At 53.9% G+C, this 24190-nt stretch overlaps 2 protein-coding genes and 1 long non-coding RNA gene across 3 annotated transcripts; 2 read left to right on the top strand and 1 right to left on the bottom strand.

The window, feature by feature from the left end:
• Window positions 1-463: 463 nt before the first annotated feature.
• On the bottom strand, window positions 464-4341 carry LOC119113802 (NHP2-like protein 1). The gene is made up of 3 exons (XM_037238036.1): window positions 4173-4341; window positions 1572-1830; window positions 464-988 (listed from the first exon to the last, which is right to left on the bottom strand). The coding sequence occupies exons 1-3, from the start codon at window positions 4173-4175 to the stop codon at window positions 864-866; spliced, it is 387 nt and encodes a 128-aa protein (XP_037093931.1). The 5' UTR covers window positions 4176-4341; the 3' UTR covers window positions 464-863.
• A 9132-nt stretch (window positions 4342-13473) lies between these two features.
• LOC119114122 (diacylglycerol kinase epsilon) lies at window positions 13474-19719 on the top strand. The gene is made up of 7 exons (XM_037238336.1): window positions 13474-13720; window positions 14088-14256; window positions 15819-15949; window positions 16426-16579; window positions 17513-17586; window positions 19123-19266; window positions 19669-19719. The coding sequence occupies exons 1-7, from the start codon at window positions 13562-13564 to the stop codon at window positions 19717-19719; spliced, it is 882 nt and encodes a 293-aa protein (XP_037094231.1). The 5' UTR covers window positions 13474-13561.
• Window positions 19720-19844: 125 nt separating this feature from the next.
• On the top strand, window positions 19845-21902 carry LOC119113371 (uncharacterized). The gene is made up of 3 exons (XR_005095899.1): window positions 19845-19983; window positions 20800-20955; window positions 21877-21902. It is a non-coding gene; the product is annotated as an uncharacterized LOC119113371 (long non-coding RNA).
• Window positions 21903-24190: the final 2288 nt, after the last annotated feature.

The following is a 24190-nucleotide window of genomic DNA, read 5'->3' as shown; positions in this document are numbered from 1 at the left end:
ACGCAGGGGCCCCGGCGCTGCTACACGCTCACCCCCACACGTCTGGATTGGCATCACATCGGCATTCCCGCTAGCATCCTGTCTTGCATGTTTCGCAATACCTGACGCCGACGGAGCCCTTTATGAAGACGAGATCTACGAAAACGTCTCGCGCAGAGCAACGTAATATCTGGAACGTTATATTAACTAGTTTAGTGATGCAAAGCACTGAGACCGCCGCGTCGCACTAGGTAAATGCAGTAAATGCGGCAGTACCGGACGATCTACAATGTTGCAACGGCACTGGCCGATCCACAATGTTGCAACAGTACTGGACGATCTGCAATGTGCCAGAACGCACTCTACACAAACTCAATAACCCACAATATATTTGGATGACTAGGAAACTCTGTCGCAGGCCTCGCTCCCCGGTGTCCAATTCATCATGTTCGCTCCTGGTCTGTCCCCCAAGATGGACGCAAGCCGTTATGCCAATGTGTCGTGTATTTGTCAAAAAAATCACTCCTGGCGCTATGATGGATTTCCTTCCCATCATTTGGAATAGCTCAAAACAGCACCCCGCCGCGCGGTTAACAGACAACTCCCTGACAGTTGGTGGTCATCAGAACAGTCGGCGACGCCATATAGAGACGCGGGATCGTTCAAACAGGCGCGATGAAATGAAACAACGCAATATGAAGTTCTGGTCGATACAACATCGGAGCCGACGAAATGACACATCCGACCACAAAAGCTTCGCAAACACCTGTGACGGGACGCCGCGTGCCACGTCAGACGTCATCCAGTGACGTCACCAGAAACCCGCCGGTCTCCGATGACGTCACAGTCAGCCGACCGGGCGGCGGCGGCGGCGGGCCGGCCGCCTAGATGAGCAGCTTCTCAATCTCCAGGTGGAGACTCTGGATCTGCGGCTTGAGCTGCGAGCCTTCGTCGACGGTGACCGCACAGGCGATGACGGCACGGGACACGCCGCAGGCGCGACCCAGCGCTGGCGACACGGGTCACAGGGTCAGGCAGGGGTCACAGGTCAGGGCACAGTCCACCAATCGGGCAGAGCATTGACGGTGTCAGAGGCATCAGAACTCAGTGTTAGGCCAACCAATACCACGCCAGCAGGATTGCGGCACAGGTCAGAGTTCAATAATGGCCTGAGTACCGGTCATAAGTCAGGGATCGAACCTCCCATCTGAGCCAGGGGTGTCGGTAGTGCAGTGGTTAACGCGCCTGCGTCAACCACTGCGCGTCTGGGAAACCAAAGGTACGGGGTTCGATTCCCCGCGGTGCCCGCCCTTCCTGCCACGGTGAGAGGCAGGCGACGCCATATAGCCTCAGCAGCTGAGTGCGTCATAAACCCCCAACGACCGGCCGACGACCTGAGCCACTTTATCATTAATTGTCATGAGCGACTTGCGCCTAGCACCAAATACTCCGTTGAGAGTGAAGTAAAACAAGCACAACCACCATGGTTAAATCTGGGTGCATGCATGCACCCAGCCATAAAAAATACTCCCATCAACACACTGCAAGTGATCTCCATTTCTGTAAGTTCCCTCACATCAGCATCGGCTCACCCTGCTTGCTGCGCACGAAGACATAGGGAACGTTCTTGTCCTCGCACAGCAGAGGTAGGTGAAGCAGGATCTCGAGCGGCTCGGCGTCGGCTGTCATCACGATGAACTCGGCCAGCCCACGGTTCAGCGCCTTGGTCGCCTCGTTCGCCCCCTTCTTCAGCTGCTTGTAGTTAGCAGCTTGCTGCACCAGGTTCAGGATCTTGGCAGTGAGAGCGGCGTCCGCCAACGGGTACGCCTTGGGGTTCACCTCCGGCTCCGCCTGTGGTCAATTTAAGTATTTCATGAAGCAATAATTTTTCATGACACATTCGCTGAAAGTTCTTTGGCCATTAGCCAGTGACAAACAGATCGCAGGAAGGGTTGATCATTGTTCTACACTCAGACCGCGACACATTTTGAATGTCTGACATGCACCCAGACCAAAACAAACCAGATCATGGATGGAAAAATTGTTTGGACCACTGTTCTGTCAGGTGTGTTGGTAAGTACACGACATTTCAGCCAGCTAACTCTACAGCTGTAGTGAGGCATTACTGAGTCCTGAAAGACTGGAGGCTGTCTGCCTTTCAGCCATATATGCAGCACAGCACCAATTCTCTCTGGGATCACCAGGATTCAAACCAAATGAGGATGAGTCTGAACAATTAAACCATTTGTGGTACTGATACCACCTCTCAATCCTTTCATAGAATTGATCAACTAGCACATGACACATGGGGTTGATGATAATCATGAATGACAACTGTAAGAAAAGCAGCCCTTCCACTGAACTTTGACATCTGTCCGCTGATCTGAAACAAAAGCCTTCTATAATGTTGCAATACTCTGGACTTGATATGTGAGAAGATTACATGGGATTAGCCAGGAGGAACACTGGCAAAGTTAAACAAGCTTCATACATGCATACATAACAAGGGTGGTATTTGAACCTGATGAAGTTGGACCACTGAAAGCCAATTTGGGACTATTTCCTACAATTCTTAGATAAACCATCATCTATATGTATATATATATATATATATATATATATATATATATATATATATATATAGATATATATATATATGCCTTCCGATCAACCCACCTGTGGCGAGGTCAGTTCTGTCACTTTAAATGCTCCCTATTTGCCCTTCACAGGTATGGCCTGTGGCCAGTGGCAGCATCACGCAAAGTCAGGTGACCTTAGAGGACAAGACGGACATCGCCCAGCATTCGCATTCGGGCACCATGTTAAGCTTTTGTCACTAATTCCAGCTGTTGTCTGGGACGGCATGATCGGATGGTAGGGGTCAGGACTTGTGCAAGCACTGCTTTGTGTGAGCTCTGATCCCAGAAATCCCCTGTTGAAAGAGTCTGGATCAAATCTTTAAAAAAGAAACTAGTGCCACAACAGACACATGCATCAACTAAAATGTCCCAAACAACATTGATTTGCCCTACCCTTGATTCATCTCCTTCACAACACAGACAGACAGGGGAGAGGCAATAGGTATACACTGTCCTTTTCAAATTAAGTCAGCCGCACACTGCCCATTTGGATGGTAATATCCCTTGTATCTCCCTGGCAGCAGCAATGATTATAATGGTACTGAACAGCTACAAAGAAAACTGTAGCTCCAAAAGGTTGGACAGTTTTAGCTTTTGAACAATGCCTCACCATAAAAAGGTAAAACTGGAGAGTTGGCCTGAACAGGATTGCACAGTTGGTAATGTTCCATTTTGCTAGGTCAATACCTCAGCCCACTACGCCCATCAATGATCTCTTTTTCCAACACCTTAGCCTTGCAAGCCATTATATGAAAACCGTTCTGCAGCAATGCAAAACTTTCACATGATTCCTTTTTTAGTTCTCAGAATAATTATTGTAGTCTTGTGCTTTGAGCACTTGTTTTGGCTTTCCCCACATAACAGTACAAAATATTTACCTAAAAGCATCGAGCACACCTTGACAGGGTTTGTTAACTACAGCAGCTGCATGGCACAATCAGAATACAGTGGTTAGCACCAAGCACCCTAATCTTCTTATGAAAAAGTGTCTGTATATCATTTCTACCATTCAAACACACATTGTTTAACTTCTGCTTTGGCTGGAGCAGCATCAAGTTTAGCTCTCATTATCAGATATGGATGTAAAGATGAATATTACTGTCAATCTGTGCAGCGATACATTCACCACAAATGTTTGGAGGTATAAATAATGAAGCCGTGAAGTTTTCAAGATGGAATTCATCACATGTCCTAGTTCTGAATGCCTCCAATGTTTCCAAAAAAAGTTTTGCATATTTCTAACCAATATTTAACTAAGTTTACTTGGAGCTGAACTGCCCATGTTCTATAACCTGACATACACCACATGTGGATCAGACAATCTTGGCTGCACTGATATGCACACTTAACATATTAGGAAAATGTTTGAAACTGAAAATATCTCTAAAACTGACAAGAATCTGCTATAGGTAAAATCTAAGTAAAATGTATGCAAAAACTACACCAGTGTAGGCAGAATCTAAGATCAGATTAGTTTGGAGGAACTTTGAGGACGCAAGGAGGAAGTTTTTTGCTGACTGGACGTCCAGTGCATTCCACGAAATAGTTCCTTACCATTTCGTTAACTTCGGTGCAGTAGAAAAAGTGCTGTTATAAAGCTGCCCCCTTAGACACTGTTTGATGATGGATATGAGAAGCCTCTCCGCGACTTATGTCGCTTCACCGAGGGAAATCAATCTCCACGAACCGCACCACCAACACAGCCAGACTCTTCCCGCCCGGCAGATTTCGGAATGAGCCCACGTGGGTAACGTTCACGGACTTAAGGTACCAGGTTAAAGAGGGGACACTAAAGTACTGCAATTTAACACAAAAAAACAGTCAGGTAAACTTTATCACATCTAAGTGGTCAACAAAAAGGGTTCACACACGACCATTGAAACTGTTTTACAAGCTGAAACTGAAACCATAGACGAAAAACTAATACTCAGATGTCACAGAAGATCATAAGTGCGGTTAAACGCGGAGGTCATATTGCAAAAGTCGTCTTATTGGGAAACTTTTCACTTGACTCCTGTAATTGTACAAGTAAAATTTAGGTAGGTAATCCTAATATTTAATTTGATATTACCGCCGTCATACAGAATTATATATTCCCTTAACCTATATATGTAATGCTTATTGCATCACTGGCGCATTAAACACAACGGATGAGAGGATAAAAATGTTAAAAGCACACTAGCGTCCGCTTTGTAGAAACGTCTAGGGAACTAGTGAATGCCGAGGCGTCATCATTCTTGCCTTGCCTACACCGCAGAATTATTCCTTTTATTTATATTTGCTTGTCATGCAAACAGCATAGAAAAATGAGTGCTCCTTCCCCCGAGCGTCGGAGGGGCTGTGCGGCGTCGGCTTCGGGGTGACTGTAGAAACTGTTACTCATTAAAATAACGTTGAGGATCTACGGGAAGCTGTCTTGTGCACACAAAATAAGAAACGCGTTACAGCGAAACTTCCATCTTACAACAGTGAATACTGCGACCAATTCCTCACGCATTCCCACGGTAGCTGGTATTCCATGTCATCACTTGTTAAGTGGATTCATATCGTCAGACCATTGCTTGTTCTGCAACTAAGACTTCTCTGCTTGGTTGGCCTGTTTACCTCCACCCACAGAAAGCGTTAGTTAGCAGTCCATAACATGATCTTTACGTCAGTAGTTGCGGCAACGAGCTATAAAGTTTAACGTCTGAAATCACCAACATTTTCCAATCGCGACTGCAGGAGTTTAAAGGCAACTCGGCCTGTTAATCCCCGTCTGTTCGAGATCCCGCTCAGGCATTCGAACAATGCCATTTTATGGATGTGATCGGTGCGCATAGGCGGATTCTGGGGGGGCACGGGGTCATGCCCCCCACCCAAACAAATGAAAGTATGTTTCCCCCCCCAAAAAATCCCAGAACTTCATAAAAGTTTCGTCAACTGACCGTCTGTTTTAACTTTAACTGTTTTAACTGTTTTGTTTTAACCTCTGTTTAAGATTCAAAAGCATTTCGGTGCTTTTTTCGGTTTTGAATGGCGTCCCTACTAGGTACTCGCGAACGGCACCATGCACTGGACCTCGGATCCCACACCAGCCAGCTAGCGACGAACGGTTGCCCCCCCCCCCCTAAAAATACAACTCCAGGCTAGATCCGCCCCTGTCGGTGTGGCATGTCTTTCCGAGCCGTGTCTTGTTGGTAACTTGCCCACCGGCAAAAATATGCTGGAACGCCGCAACCATGTTTCCTCTGCGACGTCGGTATGAGTACAGCCAAGGCAGTTGGAGGACTTGGATTCTCTCATGATATGGCAGGCGCCCTACTTCTTGGACAAGACGCGCAGCTCATCGCTGGTCCGGCTCCAGCTGGTCCTAAAGTAGCTTGCCGAGCGGACTTCAGGTGGTGACGTCATACCCTGGTCATTGTCAACCTCATGCCTCTAAGCGTGTTTGCATAATTCGGCCGATTGACGTCATTGACGTCGATTGACGTTGCAGTGTATTGCGGTTAACGTGCGATCTTTGTCCCGGAAACAAGCGTAGTGGTTGCACATTGGTGGAGGGGTGGAAAGACGTGATTTGTACCTTGTTGCTTTCCACGCACCGTCATATAGCTAACGTTCGATGCTGCCCGAAGTTGGAGGGGGGGGGGGGAGGGGAGAGAGTCTGCCGCTCTCATCCGCGGCCCGCGGAAAAACACACACTGATACCCTGGTACCTGGCAGGCAGTTTGTATTTTGGAAAGAACAGGCCATTTACGTTTGAAAATTCTTCAATATCCAGGGTCCCCCATTCAGGGCACCCCACGTGTACCTCGGAACTTAGCCCAGTAATTAACAGCCGCCTGGTGCAAGGCTCAACGCAGCTTAACCACATAGCCCCCACCCTCTATCGTTACCGAATAATGCCTCGTCGGCACGCCGGAATCCCACATCAACTCATGATACTTTGTCGCTGGAATCACGCAACGGCACACCGGAATCCCTCGTCGGCTCTTAACACTTTGTCGCCGGAATCACATGTTCGCTCATATGTATGAACCTCGCCTTCTGGAGTCACCGTAATGATTCTAACAACAGCGCCCGCGGTGACCGAATTAACTAACAACAGCGCCCGCGGTGACCGAATTAACTAACAACAGCGCCCGCGGTGACCGAATTAACTAACAACAGTGCCCGCGGTGACCGAATTAACTAACAACAGCGCCCGCGGTGACCGAATTCTTGAGCAGCGTGAAGGGTCAGTCACTCATGGTCATCTTAGGGAATCCCCTTCTGTGGCCGCAAGCCAATCCATCAAGGAAAAACAGCTAACTTTTCCGACAGCCCAATGCCCTTTTCCGACTTGCACCTTCTGGGAATCGCAAAAAGGCAGCTGAAAGTCGAATCCCACGTTATGGATGTGTCCCACCTCATCTGCGAGTCGCGGAGAGATCGACCGACAGCCAACTCCCTTATTTCTGTAAGGAGTGGGACCTTTCAGCCCCCGGCTAAACAATCAATCAATCAACTCATCAGTCAATCAATCAAACAATCGGCCGCGGCCTGCGTGCCGCGTGGGGCTTTCTCCATCGTTCCCCGCGGAGATCACGACGTAAAACATCTCAGAAACTCATTTAGCATCTCGTGGCAAAATCCTTTGATTGCAGTCGTGAAAAATTCACAGTCGCCCCCAAGCTGTACTTAACATCCGAAGCATGAGAGATTATCAATTTGACGTATAATGTGGACCTGGCTATGGCGCGTCATCCCAGTATGTACAGCCGGGGGCACCGCAGGTCAGCGAAGGGGTCAATATGTTGCCTTCGTTGTACTTAAATTCTGGGTACATAACGTACCCCAGCTGCCATGTTAGGCCTGTGCATTATTCGTTTCAAAATTAGCATTGGGTCAATATGTAACGACGTTTTCCCTTGTGCTTGTAACATTCCGACAAAATCGACCGCCCGGTTCGTCGTGAGGCCTGGAAACACACAAGTGATATTTGTTGTATTACCGGTATCAGAGTACCCTAAGTCAGTAATCATATCAATGCATAGTGATGCCCCCCCCCCCCCCCCTTTAACTTTAGAATCCTTTATGGTAGTGTTCCACATTTCTATGGGTGCTTGAATTGAATTAACCGTTTCGGGGACAGTCCACAGCCCTGCTCTTCTTAGACCTAAACCCCTCTAGTTTTTTAGCTCCAAACCCGCGAGGATGTGCAGACCATTTCGGGGAGAGTATTTCAAGGTGACCTTGGCAATCATGACGTTGTACTAACGCCATTCAAATCCTGCCATCCCATAAACTTTGCGGCGATCAAGGTCAAGAAAAATGTAATTGTCGAGTCATTCACATTTGGCGTTCGTGAGCAAGAGCTCCAGGTATATAACGACTGTTAAATGGATCCCAATCGATGCTGCACAAGGTAAGATGATGTAATCAAACAATGACGTATCGAGGAGCATGTTTATTAAACAGAGCAACTGTGCCGCCTTAAGCAGTCATTTCTACTTCAAAGTATATCAAAAGTCACAAGTGAGGTTTTTTCATCATATCTGATGATTGCTTCAATATCTTCAAATGCGAAACACTCCTTAAACGGGTGCGCGGTGGATGCGACCATGTGTACACGATGCCATGATCGAATCACTATCGGCAGACAATGTTAACTCTTCACCTGCCGACGTGACTTTTTTAATCAAATCACTCCTTCATGGCACATTGCTAGAGGCTGCTGGTCGGCTCGTAGCGTGATTGCAAACATGCGGCGGTTAGTGGAAACAAAATCAATGCGCAAAAACAAAACTCACAAACGCGCCCGAATAGTTCGGTCGTGTGCATGAGATACACGGTATTAGGGCTATCGTCTGCCAGTGCAATACACTTGCCCGATTAGGAATCCATTTTTTTCGGTTGACCCCAGAGTGCCACACTGAACGATAGTGGGCCGGCCGCAGTAGCAATTGCAAAATTACGGCGTCCAATTTATAATACATTTAGTCTTTCGCTGTGGAGGCGACCACGTGTAAAAGGAGTATTGACGGTCGACACAAATTGCTCATCGGGCGACACGACATTTTCTGTTCAAACCTTCCAGGAGTTAAGCATTGCTAACCGCCATCGGCTAACTTCGACCGGCGGCGTGATTACCGACATTTAACGGCGTGGGTAAAATGATTTCAACACTGCGCAAGTAATGCGGCTGTGCGTATCCCATAATGCTGCTGCTGGGCTGCAATCGGCCAGCGCAACAAAGTTGTACGATGGAGACATCCATTTCACTCTGTCACCCCCCTTCCTACAGTTACCCGTTTAACACTTTCGGTCTATTCACAGTGACGATTTGCAGTTACAGCGTGAAATTTAAAATGTGTATGCTGCGGCTGCGATCATTTGCAAGCGATTTCATTTTCAAAGCACTATCTGCCGGTAATGTAAGTTGCTCATCAGCCGACATGACCCCTGAATGAGCCCGTCTACAGGCCAGAATGCGCCCTCTACAGGCCACAATGGCCCTCCGCAGCCAATGAAGGCTCCTTCACGGGCCAGAATAGGCACTCTAGAATGAATAGAGCTCTGTACATACCAAAATGGGCCCTCCACAGTCGGTAATGGGCCTCTACAGGTCGGAATGGGCCCTCTACAGTTCAAAATTGGCCCTCTACAGTTAGCACTGGATCCTCCACATGTTACAATAGTCCATTTACATCTCAGACCGAACCGCCTGTACACCTAAATGGGCCCCCTCTTAAGGTCAGAACGGGCCCTCTGCACGCCAGAATGTGCCCTCCATAGTGAATAATAGACCGTCTATATATCAGAATGGATCACTTTAGGCCAGAATGGGGTTACTACAATAAGAAGTAAACCTTTTTCGGGTCAGAATGGGCCCTCTACAGACGCACAATTACCCTCTTCTGGTCATAATGAATCCTCAATAGGCCAGAATGAGCACTTGACATGTCAGAATTCACTTAACAGGCTTACATGATCCTTAACAGTTCCGAACGGGCCCTCCACCATCCAAGATCAGGTGAGGTGGAAGGGGAGGGGGCACCCCCAACTTTCAAATTAAGGGGCGAGCTGTCCCCACGCCTCCCCCCTCCCCTTCCAGTTCCCGCGTCCTTTGTAAGCGGTCCATTATTGACTGCGGAGGGTCTATTCTGGCCTGTGGAAGGACCTTTTCTGACCTTAATAAGACCCGTTATGACCTGCACGGAGTTCCTTATATCTTGTAGAGGATTGAGTCATAGCTGTGGAGGGTCAATTTTGATCTGTAGAGGGCTATTCTGGCCTTCAGGGGCCCATTATGACCTGCAGATGGCCAATTACCGACTGTGACGGGTCCATTTTGACATATACAGGGGCCCATTCAGGCTTGTAGATCGCCTTTTTGCACTCCTTAGATTTCGGACTCGTCTGCTCTATTCTGGATAAGTCGACTCGGTCGCACAAACCAAGATATAGAAAACTTAAGAGTTCCATGGAACGCGTCGCGTTTCTCTCCCGGTTAGAATGCGCTCCAGGGCACGGCACAGCCCGGCGGACAGAGCGTTCGGAAAAGACCTTCGCACCTATTGACGTTCATGTGCCGTCGGTTGCCCAAGGTAATGATGGCAACGGAGTTTCACGTTAACTGAACGGTGGACTGCAGTTGCAGAGTCTGTCCCGCGGCCAAGGGCCGCAAAGGCTCGGACATCTCGTTATTTATTTGTATATGGTGGGCTAATAAAGCGTACTGCCTTCGAAACGTGCTGTTAGCGAGCAAACGGGCCGTCGCTGCGGCCGCGGCGGCGGCGTCTCCGCGATGGTGTGAGTAGCCCCTCTGCCCATTGGTCCCCATCATCTGGAGCCCATACGTGGGCCACGTGAGTTTATGGGGACGCGCGGGCGGGGACGCACGGTCCCTGCCGAGCAGTCCACGTTCAGGCCCCGACGGCGTGGCTAGACGCGAGCCCCGTCAGCGTTCACGACGACGACGACGACGACGACTTCGGAGTGTGCGACGCTGCCCTTCCAACCCCTCTCTTACATTTGCCTTGCAACTCTTTGGCTGATAGAGAGTCTTCACTTTCAACATCTCAAGTCGATGGTCCTCCGGAATACTAACGAACTCTTTCGCACGAACACGTGCCTTGTCAGAGAGGAACACAATGGGTGGTTTCGACCAGTGACCGATTTACATTGTCCACCCATAGTGGTCATTGTGTGTGTGTGGGAGGGAGGGGCGGTACTCCCCCCCCCCCCCTCCTCTGGATCAGCATACCAGAATGGGCCCTCCTCAGGCCCTCTAAGTTGAAGGACGGGGCAGAGCTGTTCCCAATACCCCCTCCCCACCTATCCGGTCCGGTGCCCCTGTATGATTGCTCTTTTGCAAGTATAAATTGGGACCTGAGAGCATCAGTTTCAGAAAGATTGATTAAACCGTGTGCTTCGTGTCAATTTTTGACGACTTTGAATAACTAACTTAGTGATATATGCGGTCGTTTTCGTTGGGCTAGCAATTTTGTTCGTAGCTTCTGAAATCTTAGGTAACTGCATTGTTCGCGCGTGGTTGGCCTCTGACTCTGACTCAAGTCTCCCGTGACTTGTTAAAATTAACACAGCCGTCAGAAGTCATCATAATCATAACAGATAGTGTAGTTGTATACTGCGGTTAAAATGATGCAGTTTTTAAGAAAATCAGATGACTAGTTTGCGAGTATCAAGCTGGATGCAGAACGCGCAGTGATATAAAGTTATTGCCAAGTTGGTATACGAATCCGACGTATCAGCGACAGTTAGGATATGACGCTGCTCTTCGGACTGTGACCATTGTCAGCGGTGCAAAAAGTGCCCGGGGTGCACATAAATACGGTGAGGTACGTTGTGGCTAATTTGGGTGGTATGTGTTTTCGAAGTCTCTGCGCGTGCCGGTGTCAGATCCCATGCTGGTTAATTATTGTTAATGAGACGCCAGAGAAGCTCATACCGGTCTGCAAAAACTCTGTCCACGGCGCCCACGCGACATCGGTCCACAACTCACATTTGCATGTGCCAACCTCAGGCCGGGCTAAATTCTGTTATATTTTACAATTATTTTTGTGCAAAAATTTTTGCCTGAAATTGCCTCCTTAGTGCAACAGTTCTGGTGTACATGAGCTGAACTTTGTGTTGTGATGTGGCTGCTGTGCTGGACATGTTTAGCATAATATGTATTGTAGGCAGCCTGGGGCTCATACGCACATTGACCATTGACTGGTGTGATTGCCACATGGTCTGAGCAGTCAGCTGACAGCTTAACATCTTTGGACTAAGATGTTGCCACAATTTAATCACTGGTACCTCATGTCTACATTTTGCAGGGACCAGATTAAAGTGAAAACATGGCAAATTTTACCAGTAAAGAGCAATCTCTGGATTAAATGAACAGGCACAGGAATGATAAAATGACTAGTTCTTTAGCCACTCAGAGCAGCTAGGTGAATAATAGTTTGCCGATGATTCGGTCACAAATGTGCCACAGTAATTATGGCAGACAGCTCAAATTTGGCTTGGAGGGGTCTCAGCAGGGACTATGGTTGCAAGGATAACTTGACTGTCACACTAGATTTAGATTTCCCCTCATTTTATTTGCTATGCATTTGTATGAAAGTCTAAATGGAAAGCAGATTGTAAGATTTGCTGGATTTATGTTGGTACAACTTATGTTAATGATAATGTCCAATGATTGATCTTAGCCATACATTTAATAGGAAGGGATGATCAGGCTTGGTAACTTTTGATACCTCCTCAATTTTTACCAGATTGGTGATTACCTTTTTCTTAGGACTGTCCATTTCATGGAAAATTAGTAGAGCTCCTGGGAAAAGAATATTTTGTAACATATTTCTCATTGCTGATTTTTTTGAAGTCCTGTTGCTTATTTAATGGTTAGAAACTAAGGAAACTGTATATTTTGGGAGTAATGAGCTAAGAGCAAGTAAGATGTGTCATCCTGTGAGCAGCAGATATATGCCTGGACTTCCAAAAAGATCTTAGAATCATACCAAAGGGTACCACAAGCATGAAATCCTATAGGACCTTGAACCCACCCTTGGAATCCAGGCAGACATCTGGTGGGCAGGGTTATATTTTTGTTTGGGCTGATAAATATGATATTGAAAAATAAAGGGTTTGTATAGTCATCTATTATTATGTGTCATCTATATATGGTGCTATGGTGGCATGGCAAGAGTAAACTTGGATGAAAAACTTTGTTTTAAAATGGAAGAGTTTGGTCCATGTACCAAGCCACACTAACAGGAGTATTACATTTTATTAAAGAGTCAAGAGTACATTTTTCCAGATTCAATAAAATTTAATTAGAATCAATTTTTCAACACTTCCTGTAAATTATGATACTGACTCCAGCTGAGGCATTGGGATGCTATTATAATCACATGCTGGGCAGCCTGATCTTTACTTGGACTCAGCATGCAAGCTTTATCCAGGATAATTTGGATCAGATTGCCTGTCAGATAAAATTACCTGACTTTTATGGTTTGGTTCACAGCCTGATAGTGTTGCATACATCTGATGTTTATCATCTGTCAATGGTACTGCACATCAGATGGCATGATTTAGTGATGTAAACAGTTGCTGACACATGCTGCTGTTCAGTAGGCACATGGCACATGTCCAAAGTGGGCTGGCATTTGCAGCACTGGCCATCAGCAATGAGTAGTTGTACTTTATTGCTTAAAAGTTTTTTGGAGGGATGGGGACAATGTGTTCCCTCCTTCTTGCCATTCTTTGCAATCCTGTAAGGTGATGCCAGATTTATGCAAGGATGAAGAGAGGTAACTCCCCCCCCCTTTCCTCGATACCAGTTTAAGTGTGGCTACTAACAGGAACCTTCCAGAGCAGCCTGGTCCAACCGCGCCGGCGTCGGTCAGCACGCCCTCCTACTGCGGCGCCACTCCGCCACGTGACCGGGCCGCGCCAGCCTGCCCCTGGCCATGGAGGCGGAGGTGTCAGTTCGCGACGCGGCCGCCTCGGTGCTGGTGGCGCTGCTGGTCGGCTTCCTGGTGCGCCGCATGCTGAAGCGGACGCCGCGCGTGCTGACCCGCGACACCCGGCGCGGCCACCGCTGGTCCCACACCGGCATGTTCTCCCAGGTGGGACACTGGGGCATGGACTCAGGCGCTCAGTCATCCCGAGTCGGCGTGGTCGTCGGGGCGTCCCGCTGTGCCGTGATGCTGGGCGAAGAGCCGAGGCTGATCATGAGCTCGGTAATTGGCCCCGCGAGGAGCTCATGGGAGAGCTCAGTGGTTAGCTCATGGGAGAGTTCAGTGGTTAGCCCATGGGGGGAGCGCAGTGGTTAGCTCGTGGAAGAGCTCATTGGCTAGCCCAGAGGAAGATGCAGTGGCTATCTCAGGGGAGGACCATATGCCCGACGCCTCACAAGCTGTCACAAACAGGAGCCCACTTAGACTCTTCCGCTCGCCGCCCGCGCCCTCACACCCCTCCCCCTCCGTCCGCCAGCCGAGCTACTGCAACATCTGCGAGTCGCTGCTGATGACGTCACAGGGCGCCTTCTGCGACGCATGCGGCGTGTGCGCCTGCCATCCGTGCGTGCGCTCGGCCAACAAGCAGCTGACCTGCAAGGCGGTGACGTCACGCGAGACTTCCCACAAACACCACTGGGTGCAGGGTGAGTCGGCCGGTGACGCGCCACCCAGCGCATCGCCCGGTGGAGAGAGGGAGGGAGGGCGTATAGGGAAGATCAGGATCGCTCCACGGTAGAGCGTGTGGGAAGGAATCGGCTGGCGTGGAATGACCTCCGCAGTTGAGATATCCTTAAATTGAAATAATGCTAAAATCTAAACTCTAATCATGTTAATCAAACTTAAGTCCTTGTCGCCTACCTGTGTGACAAGGAGGTTGGAGCGGACCATGCCGGACTCCATGCAAATGGATGTGCCCGCCGCCGCGCATGCCCTGCCGCGTTCCCCGTCGTGGATGAAGCACGGGCACGATTGGGGAGTGCCCGAGCGAAGTTTGGGTTGGGTCCAGTCAGAGTTGTTTCGGCACCAACGTGGCTCTGCGAGTATCGTAACACGGTGATGGAGGATGTAGATAGTCACGGAACCGCTGCTTCGGCCGGAATGCGTGTGATTTTGCCAGGTATATCATTCTCACTTCAGAACGGTCTCAAAACGAAAGTAATATGCCTGAGCAAAGGACATCGAGCTTTTTCGCAGCATGCTGCGAACTAACAGCTCTGCCACGCACGTGCTTCGAGCTCCGCAATGATCGAATAAGTGACATTGTAACATAAGTGGCATTGAGTGGTTGGCGTCGTGGCATGGGTGCCAGTGACGAGGACCGACTCCAGTGGCATGGGTGCCAGTGGCGAGGACCGGCTCCAGTGGCATGGGTGCCAGTGACGAGGACCGACTCCAGTGGCATGGGTGCTAGTGACGAGGACCGGCTCCACTGGCATGGGTGCCAGTGACGAGGACCGACTCCAGTGGCATGGGTGCCAGTGACGAGGACCGGCTCCAGTGGCATGGGCGCCAGTAACGAGGACCGACTCCAGTGGCATAGGTGTCAGTGACGAGGGCCGGCTCCAGTGGCATGGGTGTAAGTGACGAGGGCCGGCTCCAGTGGCATGGGTGCCAGTGACGAGGACCGACTCCATTGGCATGGGTGTCAGTGACGAGGACCGGCTCCAGTGGCATGGGTGTCGGTGACGAGGGCCGGCTTCAGTGGCATGGGTGCCAGTGACGAGGACCGGCTCCAGTGACATGGGTGCTAGTGACGAGGACCGACTCCGGTGGCATGGGTGTCAGTGACGCAGGCCGGCTCCAATGGCATAGGTGTCAGTGACGAGGGCCGACTCCACTGGCATGGGTGTCAGTGACGAGGGCCGGCTCCACCGGCATGGGTGTCAGTGACGAGGGCCGACTCCTGCGGCATGGGTGTCAGTGACGAGGGCCGGCTCCACCGGCATGGGTGTCAGTGACGAGGGCCGACTCCTGCGGCATGGGTGTCAGTGACGAGGGCCGGCTCCAGTGGCAGTGACCGTGTCCGGTGCGTGCTCCGGCTCGTCCGCGTTGGACGGCCGCCAGCCCGCGGCCGTCCCGCGCGGACGGGCCGAACCGTGCGTCGGTCTGGGAAGACGCGCCGTTTGTGGACTGAAGTGCGGGGGGATGGGGAGAGGACTGCGCGCGGGCAGCGACGCTTGACCTGCGCGTGCGCGGCCGGCCGCAGGGAACCTGCCGTTCGACTCGGCCTGCGAGGTGTGCGAGGCGGGCGTGGGCGACTCGCCGGCGCTGGTCGGTCTGCGCTGCTGCTGGTGTCAGCGCACCGTGCACGACGAGTGCAGGAGGAACATGTCCGAGGTGAGGACTGCTGCGGGGAACGTGAGCGAGGCGAGGACTGCGGCGGGGAGCGTGGGCGAGGTGAGGACTGCTGTGGGGAACGTGGGTGAGGTGAGGACTGCTACGGGGAAGGTAAGCGAGATGAGGACTGCTGCGGGGAACATGTTCGTGGTGAGGACTGCTGTGGAGAACGTGGGCGAGGTGAGGACTGTTGCAGGTAACACGTCAATAGTGAGCATCGCCGCTAGGAGAACATGTCCAAAGTGAGGACTGCCGCTGGGGAGGGGATGTCTGACCTGAGGACTACCACTGGGGGTCATGATGGTGAGAACTGCTGTTGGGACGTGTTTCGAAGGAACCGTCCGACAATGTTCCACAGATGTCTAACCATAAGAGTTCCACCTGATACAGAGCACGTGACGCCGGTCCCCTCTCCGTCCGGCTATGTAGCGCACCTGCGTGACCCGCCCTCTGTCACGCCCACCTGCGCGCGGCAGGTGTGTGACCTGGGCGAGTTCGCCGAGTTCGTGGTGCCGCCGCACTGCGTCAAAGTGCGCGCCACCCGCACCGTGCCTCGCCGCCTGGCCATCTCCCAGGTCGCGGAGCCCGGCGCGGCCGCCAACAGAGACTGGACGCCGCTGGTGGTGATCGGTGAGTGAGGCGGCGTCAGAGGCGCGCGCGCGCGGGGGGGGGACGCCTTCGCGCCGCGCTGCCCACCGACGGTCGTGTGACGTCACGGACGGATACTCAGATGGGGCGGACTGGAGGTGGGATAATTATTGTCGTTTTGTCGACGGTCAATATAAGCCCAGTGGACAGCAGCCCGGTAGACAGTATGCCGGGACAGTACGATGATATCTATGATCTTAGCAGACTTCACATCGTGTAGAATTAACAGAATTAAGGCGTAGCTGGGTAGTTCGTTCGGCTCTCAAACCATCCAGGTAAAACACATGTTATACCTCCCAGTTATATTGCCGTTGTACCTCCAATTTGTATTGTCGCTCTGTCCGCGTAGATCCGCGGGCGTGTACGCGAACATCGGCAGAACAGTCGGGATTCTGATCACGTGCATCGCAGGCACTCACTGTCGGCGGCCGCCGCGCTCCTGTTTGTTTGGCGTGGGTCAAAGGTCCGGTCGCAGACCTCGTGCGCAGCGTCGTGCTCTGCACCCAGCTCTACATCGCAGACCTCGTGCGCAGCGGCGTGCGACTGCACCCAGCCGGCGTGCTCGGCTGGAACCCCGTCTGCCTCTGACGTGACTGTACCCAGCGGGCGTACCCAGCTGGAACCCCGTCTGCCCCTGAAGTCACTGTACCCACCGGGCGTACTCAGCGGGCGTACCCAGCTGGTACCCCGTCTGCTTTTGACGGAACTGTACCCAGCGGGCGTACCCAGCGGGCGTACCCAGCTGAGACCCCGTCTGCCCCTGACGTCACTGTACCCATCGGGCGTGCTCAGCGGGCGTACCCAGCTGGGACCCCGTCTGCCCCTGACGTCACTGTACCCATTGGGCGTACTCAGCGGGCGTACTCAGCTGGGACCCCGTCTGCTTCTGACGCCGGTGGAGCGGCCTGTCCGCAGGTAATCGGAAGTCGGGGAACAATGACGGCGAGCAGGTGCTCTCGGCGTTCCGGAGATATCTCAACCCGGCGCAGGTCAGCGCGCCGCCTGCAGGCAGGCCCGGGGCAGGCGGCGCAGGTCAGCGCGCCGCCTGCCCCGCCGCCGGCACCGAGCGGCGCCCAGTCACGCCCCGTCGCTCGACCCCAGCCCAGTCACGCTCCGTCGCTCCACCCCAGCCCGGTCACGCTCCGTCGCTCGACCCCAGCCCAGTCACGCCACGGCGCTCGACCCCAGCCCGGTCACGCCCGTCGCTCGACCCCAGCCCGGTCACGCCACGGCGCTCGACCCCAGCCCAGTCACGCCCCGTCGCTCGACCCCAGCCCAGTCACGCCTCGTCGCTCGAACCCAGCCCGGTCACGCCACGGCGCTCGAACCCAGCCCGGTCACGCTCCGTCGCTCGAATCCAGCCCGATCACGCCCCGTCGCTTGAACCCAGCCGGGTCACGCTCCGTCGCTCGACCCCAGCCCGGTCACGCCACGGCGCTCGACCCCAGCCCGGTCACGCCCGTCGCTCGACCCCAGCCCGGTCACGCCACGGCGCTCGACCCCAGCCCGGTCACGCTCCGTCGCTCCACCCCAGCCCGGTCACGCTCTGTCGCTCGACCCCAGCCCGGTCACGCTCCGTCGCTCCACCCCAGCCCGGTCACGCTCTGTCGCTCGACCCCAGCCCTGTCACGCTCCGTCGCTCGACCCCAGCCGGGTCACGCTCCGTCGCTCGACCCCAGCCCGGTCACGCTCCGTCGCTCCACCCCAGCCCGGTCACGCTCCGTCGCTCCACCCCATCCCAGTCACGCTCCGTCGCTCCACCCCAGCCCGGTCACGCTCCGTCGCTCCACCCCAGCCCGGTCACGCTCTGTCGCTCGACCCCAGCCCGGTCACGCTCCGTCGCTCCACCCCAGCCCGGTCACGCTCCGTCGCTCGACCCCAGCCCGGTCACGCTCCGTCGCTCCACCCCAGCCCGGTCACGCTCCGTCGTTCGACCCCAGCCCGGTCACGCTCCGTCGCTCCACCGCAGCCCGGTCACGCTCCGTCGCTCGACCCCAGCCGGGTCACGCTCCGTCGCTCGACCCCAGCCGAAACTGAATCCACGGGGCCGACCAGGCCTGCGCTCGGCGCCGAAGTCGGCGTCGTTGTGGTATAGACTCGGCGGTTGCAGTTTGGGTGAAATGTGGATCAAACATGACGGATTCTGAGGGATTAGTGCGTATTGTCGTATCTCCCTCGTGCCGTCGTTGTATGTGACGGTGTTGCGATTTTCTGTCATCTTCCTTTCTCCCTACGCATACCATGGTTCACATTTTTGACTGTTTTGTCAGTACTAACCAATAACCGTGTCTATTTATTTTCTCTCCACCTCGAATGGAGAATCTCAGCACTGTCATATGTTTCTGTGTTGGTAGCTGCTGTGAGTCGCATAACAAAATAAGTTTCCAGTGTCTCTGCCCTGCAGCTGACTTGTGTGCCAGTATAAGTACATCTCATCGTGGTGGTAGCTGGCCGAGGAGGAAGGTCAGGAACGGTGCCATCTAGTGAGCCACGTCCGGACTGTCAGTTGTCGATGTCACCGACAGGTGGTGGACCTGGCGGAGCAGCGGCCGGAGGACGGCCTGGAGTGGTGCCACCTGGTGGGCTCCGAGAGGTGTCGCGTTCTCGTGGCCGGAGGTGATGGCACGGTCGACTGGGTGCTGAACGCCATCGACAACCTCAAGCTCGAGGCAGGTCCACTGCACTGCTCTGGCACTGTTGTCGTTTTGCAGCGGGGTAAAGTTGCGTTTGCCAGTTGCACTGCTCAACCCCATGTATTGTTGCATTTGAAGAAGTTTGGTTATGTTAAGCTGTACCAGTTTCGCACGGACGGCAGGTGCAGGGTGCTCTGTGTTGAACATATTTCTTTCTTGAACGCGTTGAACATATTTCCGTTTATGTAAGCCCTGAACCCTTTGGTGTGAAGCTAATTGCGTGGTCGGATGGTCTCATGCCCATCAGGTATTTGGGAATCGTGATTGTGTACTAACTGTACACATTGGCTGACTAACACAGCATCACACTGCGGTAAAGCCTTGCAGACATCCATGAAGTCTCCGCCAGCCATCATCCTGCCAGTGGTTGTACTCCAGCATGAGTTAACCGTTATCAAGCACATTTTCACGCCGATCACCAGCCAATGAGCGCCGACATGTCCGCCTGTGTCTCTGCCGCCATCTATGCGCCGCCACCAGCAGCGGTGTTTGCTTTGGCCGCCGCTGGTGGCGCTGTCCGCTGACGCTGGCGGTGCCGCGCAGCCACCGCCGGCCGTCGGTATCCTGCCGCTGGGGACCGGCAACGACCTGTCGCGCGTGCTCGGCTCGGGCGAGGCCTACACTGAGGTGGACCCGCAGCGGGTCATGCGGCGGCTCGCCGACGCCCGGGTCATCCTCGTCGACCGCTGGCTGGTAAGTGAGCTCCGGCGATGGCCGCGCCGCTGACTGAGCTGGTGCTGTGCCGATCCGGGTGGCGTGCCCTCGCGGTTTGACCTGCTTTCAGGGATAGCTGGATAGGAAGGCATCAGTGTAGGATATGATTTGCTCCACTGAGTCCCCCCCCCCCTCCATTGTTGAGGCCTTCGCTTGCATCTAAAACGTGTGGTAAAGTAATTAAGCTACTGTACCTACTGACGCCATTATACTGGCTTGGACAGCATCAACTATATCTGAGGTTGTGCGATTATGTAAGAGGCGAGGTCCAATGTGCGCGAAGTTTTCTTTTGTGGTTCTGCCTAATCCGTGGTTGGTAGAACCAAAAACAGCTGATGCGATGAGCTGGTTAAGGTCGATTTGAGCTTGGGTGTTTTCGGAATATCTATGGGTTTAACTGTGGGAACACTGATATTTGCGAATACACTAATACATATGTCGACGCATGCGAATATTGAGTCTGATATCCCAAACATGAAAGATCAACTATAGAGAAGCTTCAACAGCCGTCAGGTAGATTCATTCTTGTCAACCCTCGCGCCTACTAGAATGTAACGGACCCGTGACCCCCACGTAGGTCCGGCTATAATTAACATCCCGTAGCTCCCAGGTACGTTACTGACCTGGCACGCTGGCACTGCTCGGTGGAGCACACTGGCTGCCGGCTCATGTGACCCCCGTGAAGCGGATGCGCCTGATCCTGCCCCTCTCCGTCGGAGGTGTACCGGCTAACGTCCCGCCCCTTCCCTTGCCGGAGGTGCAGCAGCTGACCGCCGAGCCCTGGCCGTGCCGCAGGTGCAGCTGGACCCCCTGCGGCACGTGCACCTGCCCGGCTCCACGGTTCGCATGACCAACTACGTCAGCCTGGGCGTGGACGCGCTGGTGACGCTCAACTTCCACAAGACGCGCGAGTCGCCGCACTACCTCTGGAGCAGCCGGCTGGTGAACAAGGTGCGTGCCGGCACTAGAGGTGGGGGGGGGAGGGGGGGGGGGGCGGGATGACGCCTGGTGCGTGCCGGCCCGAGAGGGGGAGGCTGACACCTGGAACAGCCGGCTGGAGAGGGGGGGGGGGGGGAGGGGGCCGACACCTGGAGCAGCCAGCTATTGAACAAAATACCTGCTGGCCCGAGAGGGGGCGGGCTAACACCTGGAGCAGCCAGCTGGTGAACAAGGTGCTTGCCGGGCCGAGAGAGGCGGGCTGACGCGTGGCCAGGCCTGGGCACGCCCCTTCAGTCCGGCTCCTGACCTGCTGACCGGGTGTGCTCCGGAAGCCTCGGCTGAGTCATGTGGCGCGTGTTTGTTCAGGTGGGGTCGCTGTGGAGCTCTGGGAGATCTTCACAGGTCATAGGCTGCCTGTTGATTTGTTAAAGGTAGTGAAGTTTCTCTAATTAATGGTGGTTTATTATTTACCTGCTCTGGCTGTTTTGTGGCTCAAGTAGAATTGAACGGCATGTATGTCCGAAGTCCAGACTCTGGACCCTTTTGGTGAGTTCATCCATATAATGGCAACACAATACAGCACAGACACTAATATAATGCAAACAAAAGGTGACCATTCAGTCAGCTGAGCACTCACTGACGGTGGCTTCTGCGGGTGTCTGTGATACTTCGTTCTCGGGTTTGCGTGCTTTCTCTGCGTATTCTCCTCCGCCATGATAAAACCAGGGTTTGAATCTTTCCGGTTTCGTGCACGTGCGCTCACGTTTTTGCGTGGTCCGCGAGATAGTCGCGTCGGCAGACAGTCAATCAATGACACCACCTTGAGGCGCCCACGCGTGTCAGCGTGCCCGGGCTCTCTTCCGACGCCTTCCGGCCGCCTCAACGTACCCCCAACGCCCGGGTGTGACAGCCTCCCTGCCCTGTCGCCCGCAGCTGATCTACTTCTGCTACGGCACCAAAGACGTGCTGGAGCGCGAGTGCAAGGACCTGCAGCGCAAGCTGACCCTGAAGATGGACGGCCGGCTGGTGGAGCTGCCCGACATCGAGGCGCTGGTGGTGCAGAACATCGCCACCTGGGGCGCTGGCGTCAGGCCCTGGGAGCTGGGACAGGGTGGGTGCTGTCCAGAGGTGGCGGGGCTGGTGGTGGGGAACTGGGCTGGCACAGGGTCCGCACAGGTGTCTTGGAGCGGAGCAGCGGCGGGGCTTGGTTCTGGTAAGCGTGTCTCAGTTACGGAGATGGGGCGAAGCTTTGTGGACTTCGAGAGACGCGTAGTCGGGTCTCCGGAGGTCTTCGATGATCCATTGCGCCGTGGTGTCCTGTCGTCTCCGTTCGTCTCGCGCCGAACCCGCGCATCCAGGCATCGACTGACCTGGGCGGGCTCCGACGGTGCTGCCATCTGGACGCCACGACGCCCGTGTGCGCGAAACTCACCAGCGTTGGCTCCATAACACAACGGCGTGCTGTTGTTCACCAGACCACCATAATGTGATCGCCTGACATCGCTTGCCGCGGCGCGTTCGTGCGAATGCGGTAGAGCTCGGCCCGTGCGGTGATTGGTCGGACCGCCGCCGTGCCCCTCTGGTGGTGACCCCCATCTGCCCCGCGGCGCAGGCGCCGGGCCCGCCGGCCGCCAGCGGGCCGACGACGGCCTGCTGGAGGTGTTCTGCGTCTACTCGTCGTTTCACATCGCTCAGATGCAGGTGGGCCTGTCCGAACCGCTGCGGCTTGGGCAGGCCCGCACCATCGAGGTAGGTGGCAGCCCTGGCGCAGCGGCGCGGCCCCGGACGGCCGCTCCCTTCGCTGGGGCAGGGGCAGGGCGGGCGGGCTCGCCTAGCACCGCTGTGGTGTTAATAGCAGAGATGCGGTTTGGTTTGTGACGTTGACTTTTTGAACGGCTATAGCCATCAGTGTCGCAATATGCTGTGTCAATCGTAGCGGGAAAAAACCGAAACGCAGCCCCGTGGTGACCCTCATGACATGAAAATGAGCATGTACCCTGCTTAGATCGCGCGGTGCAGGGCCAGAAACGGGGCATTATTCGTGACGATTTTGGGTCTTGGACCATTTGATCCTAAACCAAAGACTAGCCACCCTCATGGAGTATAGTTATCTTTGAAAACAAATACTTAAGGGACGCCCACGTCCGTGCCCTGCGGACCAAAGATGCAACCTAAAGTTTTTCTTAGTGCAACTGCCTGCCGAAACTAGGCCTCGAGCCCGCACCCTGCGGCTTGCGGCAGGTCCGCCACTCCTAGCTGCGGCGATTGAGCGCGTGACCATGCCTATGGGCTGGGAGGTTAGCCTCTGCCTGCGTCAGGTCGGGGGAGATCCCCTCACCTGGGACTCGTGACCCGAGACGAGCGTGCCGCACAGGGACAACCGGGCAAGACCTGCCACCTTGGCTGGTTGGCTGCGTGCATATGTGTTCCAGCCGTCCATGTCGTGTTTGTTTTCATCCCAGAGGGCGGCTCGCGCGGTTATTATCGCCCACTTGATACATAGACCCACGATAGCGATAGACCCACGATAGCGATAGGCCCACGATAGCGATAGACCCACGTGATATGGTTCTGACAGCAAAAGGTGAAAATGTGTAGCGCAATTTCTTGGAGATGGAGTTGTCGATATTCGATTTAGCTCGAAGACCTGCATCTTGTGACCTAAAGACACAAATGCGGAAATATTTGCTTCCGAAATATGTCCAAATTTCCCTTTCTAGGGGTATAAGTGGTTCGATGCGCCGAAACCTGAAAGTGCTTCTCCTGGTCAGTTAGCGTGGTGGTAGTTACGCCAGTTTTACCTTTGGACGGCAGAGATGCATTCACATAATTACGGCCAAGTCTGATATGTCACGATCCTGCGTGACAAACGAGACCAGATGAGATGAGCAGCAGCCAATCAGCGTCCGGCGAAGCACCAGCCGGCGCGGTGCACTGCTCTCGAGCTCGGCACCTGTGACTAACCGGTGCCGCGGGGTCGCCCAGGTCACGCTGTGCTCCAAGGTGCCGATGCAGCTGGACGGCGAGCCGTGGGAGCAGGGGCCGTGCGTCATCCGCGTCTCCCACCACAACCAGGCGCGCATGCTGCAGATGGCGTGGCCCGAGGGCTGACCGGCCGGGCGCGACCGATCGCGGCCGCAGGGGCGAGCCGGGTCAGGTCAGGGCGGATGAAGCGGGGTCGGATCAGGACGGACTAGCTCAGGTTGGGTCAGCAGGCAAGGCCAGGCCGGGGACGCCGCTGTCAAGG

The sequence above is a fragment of the Pollicipes pollicipes genome, unplaced genomic scaffold, assembly GCF_011947565.3.
Source record: "Pollicipes pollicipes isolate AB1234 unplaced genomic scaffold, Ppol_2.1 Scaffold_7262;HRSCAF=8765_pilon_pilon_pilon, whole genome shotgun sequence".
In the NCBI taxonomy this organism is placed as follows: Eukaryota; Metazoa; Arthropoda; class Thecostraca; order Pollicipedomorpha; family Pollicipedidae; genus Pollicipes; species Pollicipes pollicipes.
Note: the sequence above shows the minus strand (reverse complement) of the source record. Positions and strands in the feature narration are given on the sequence as shown.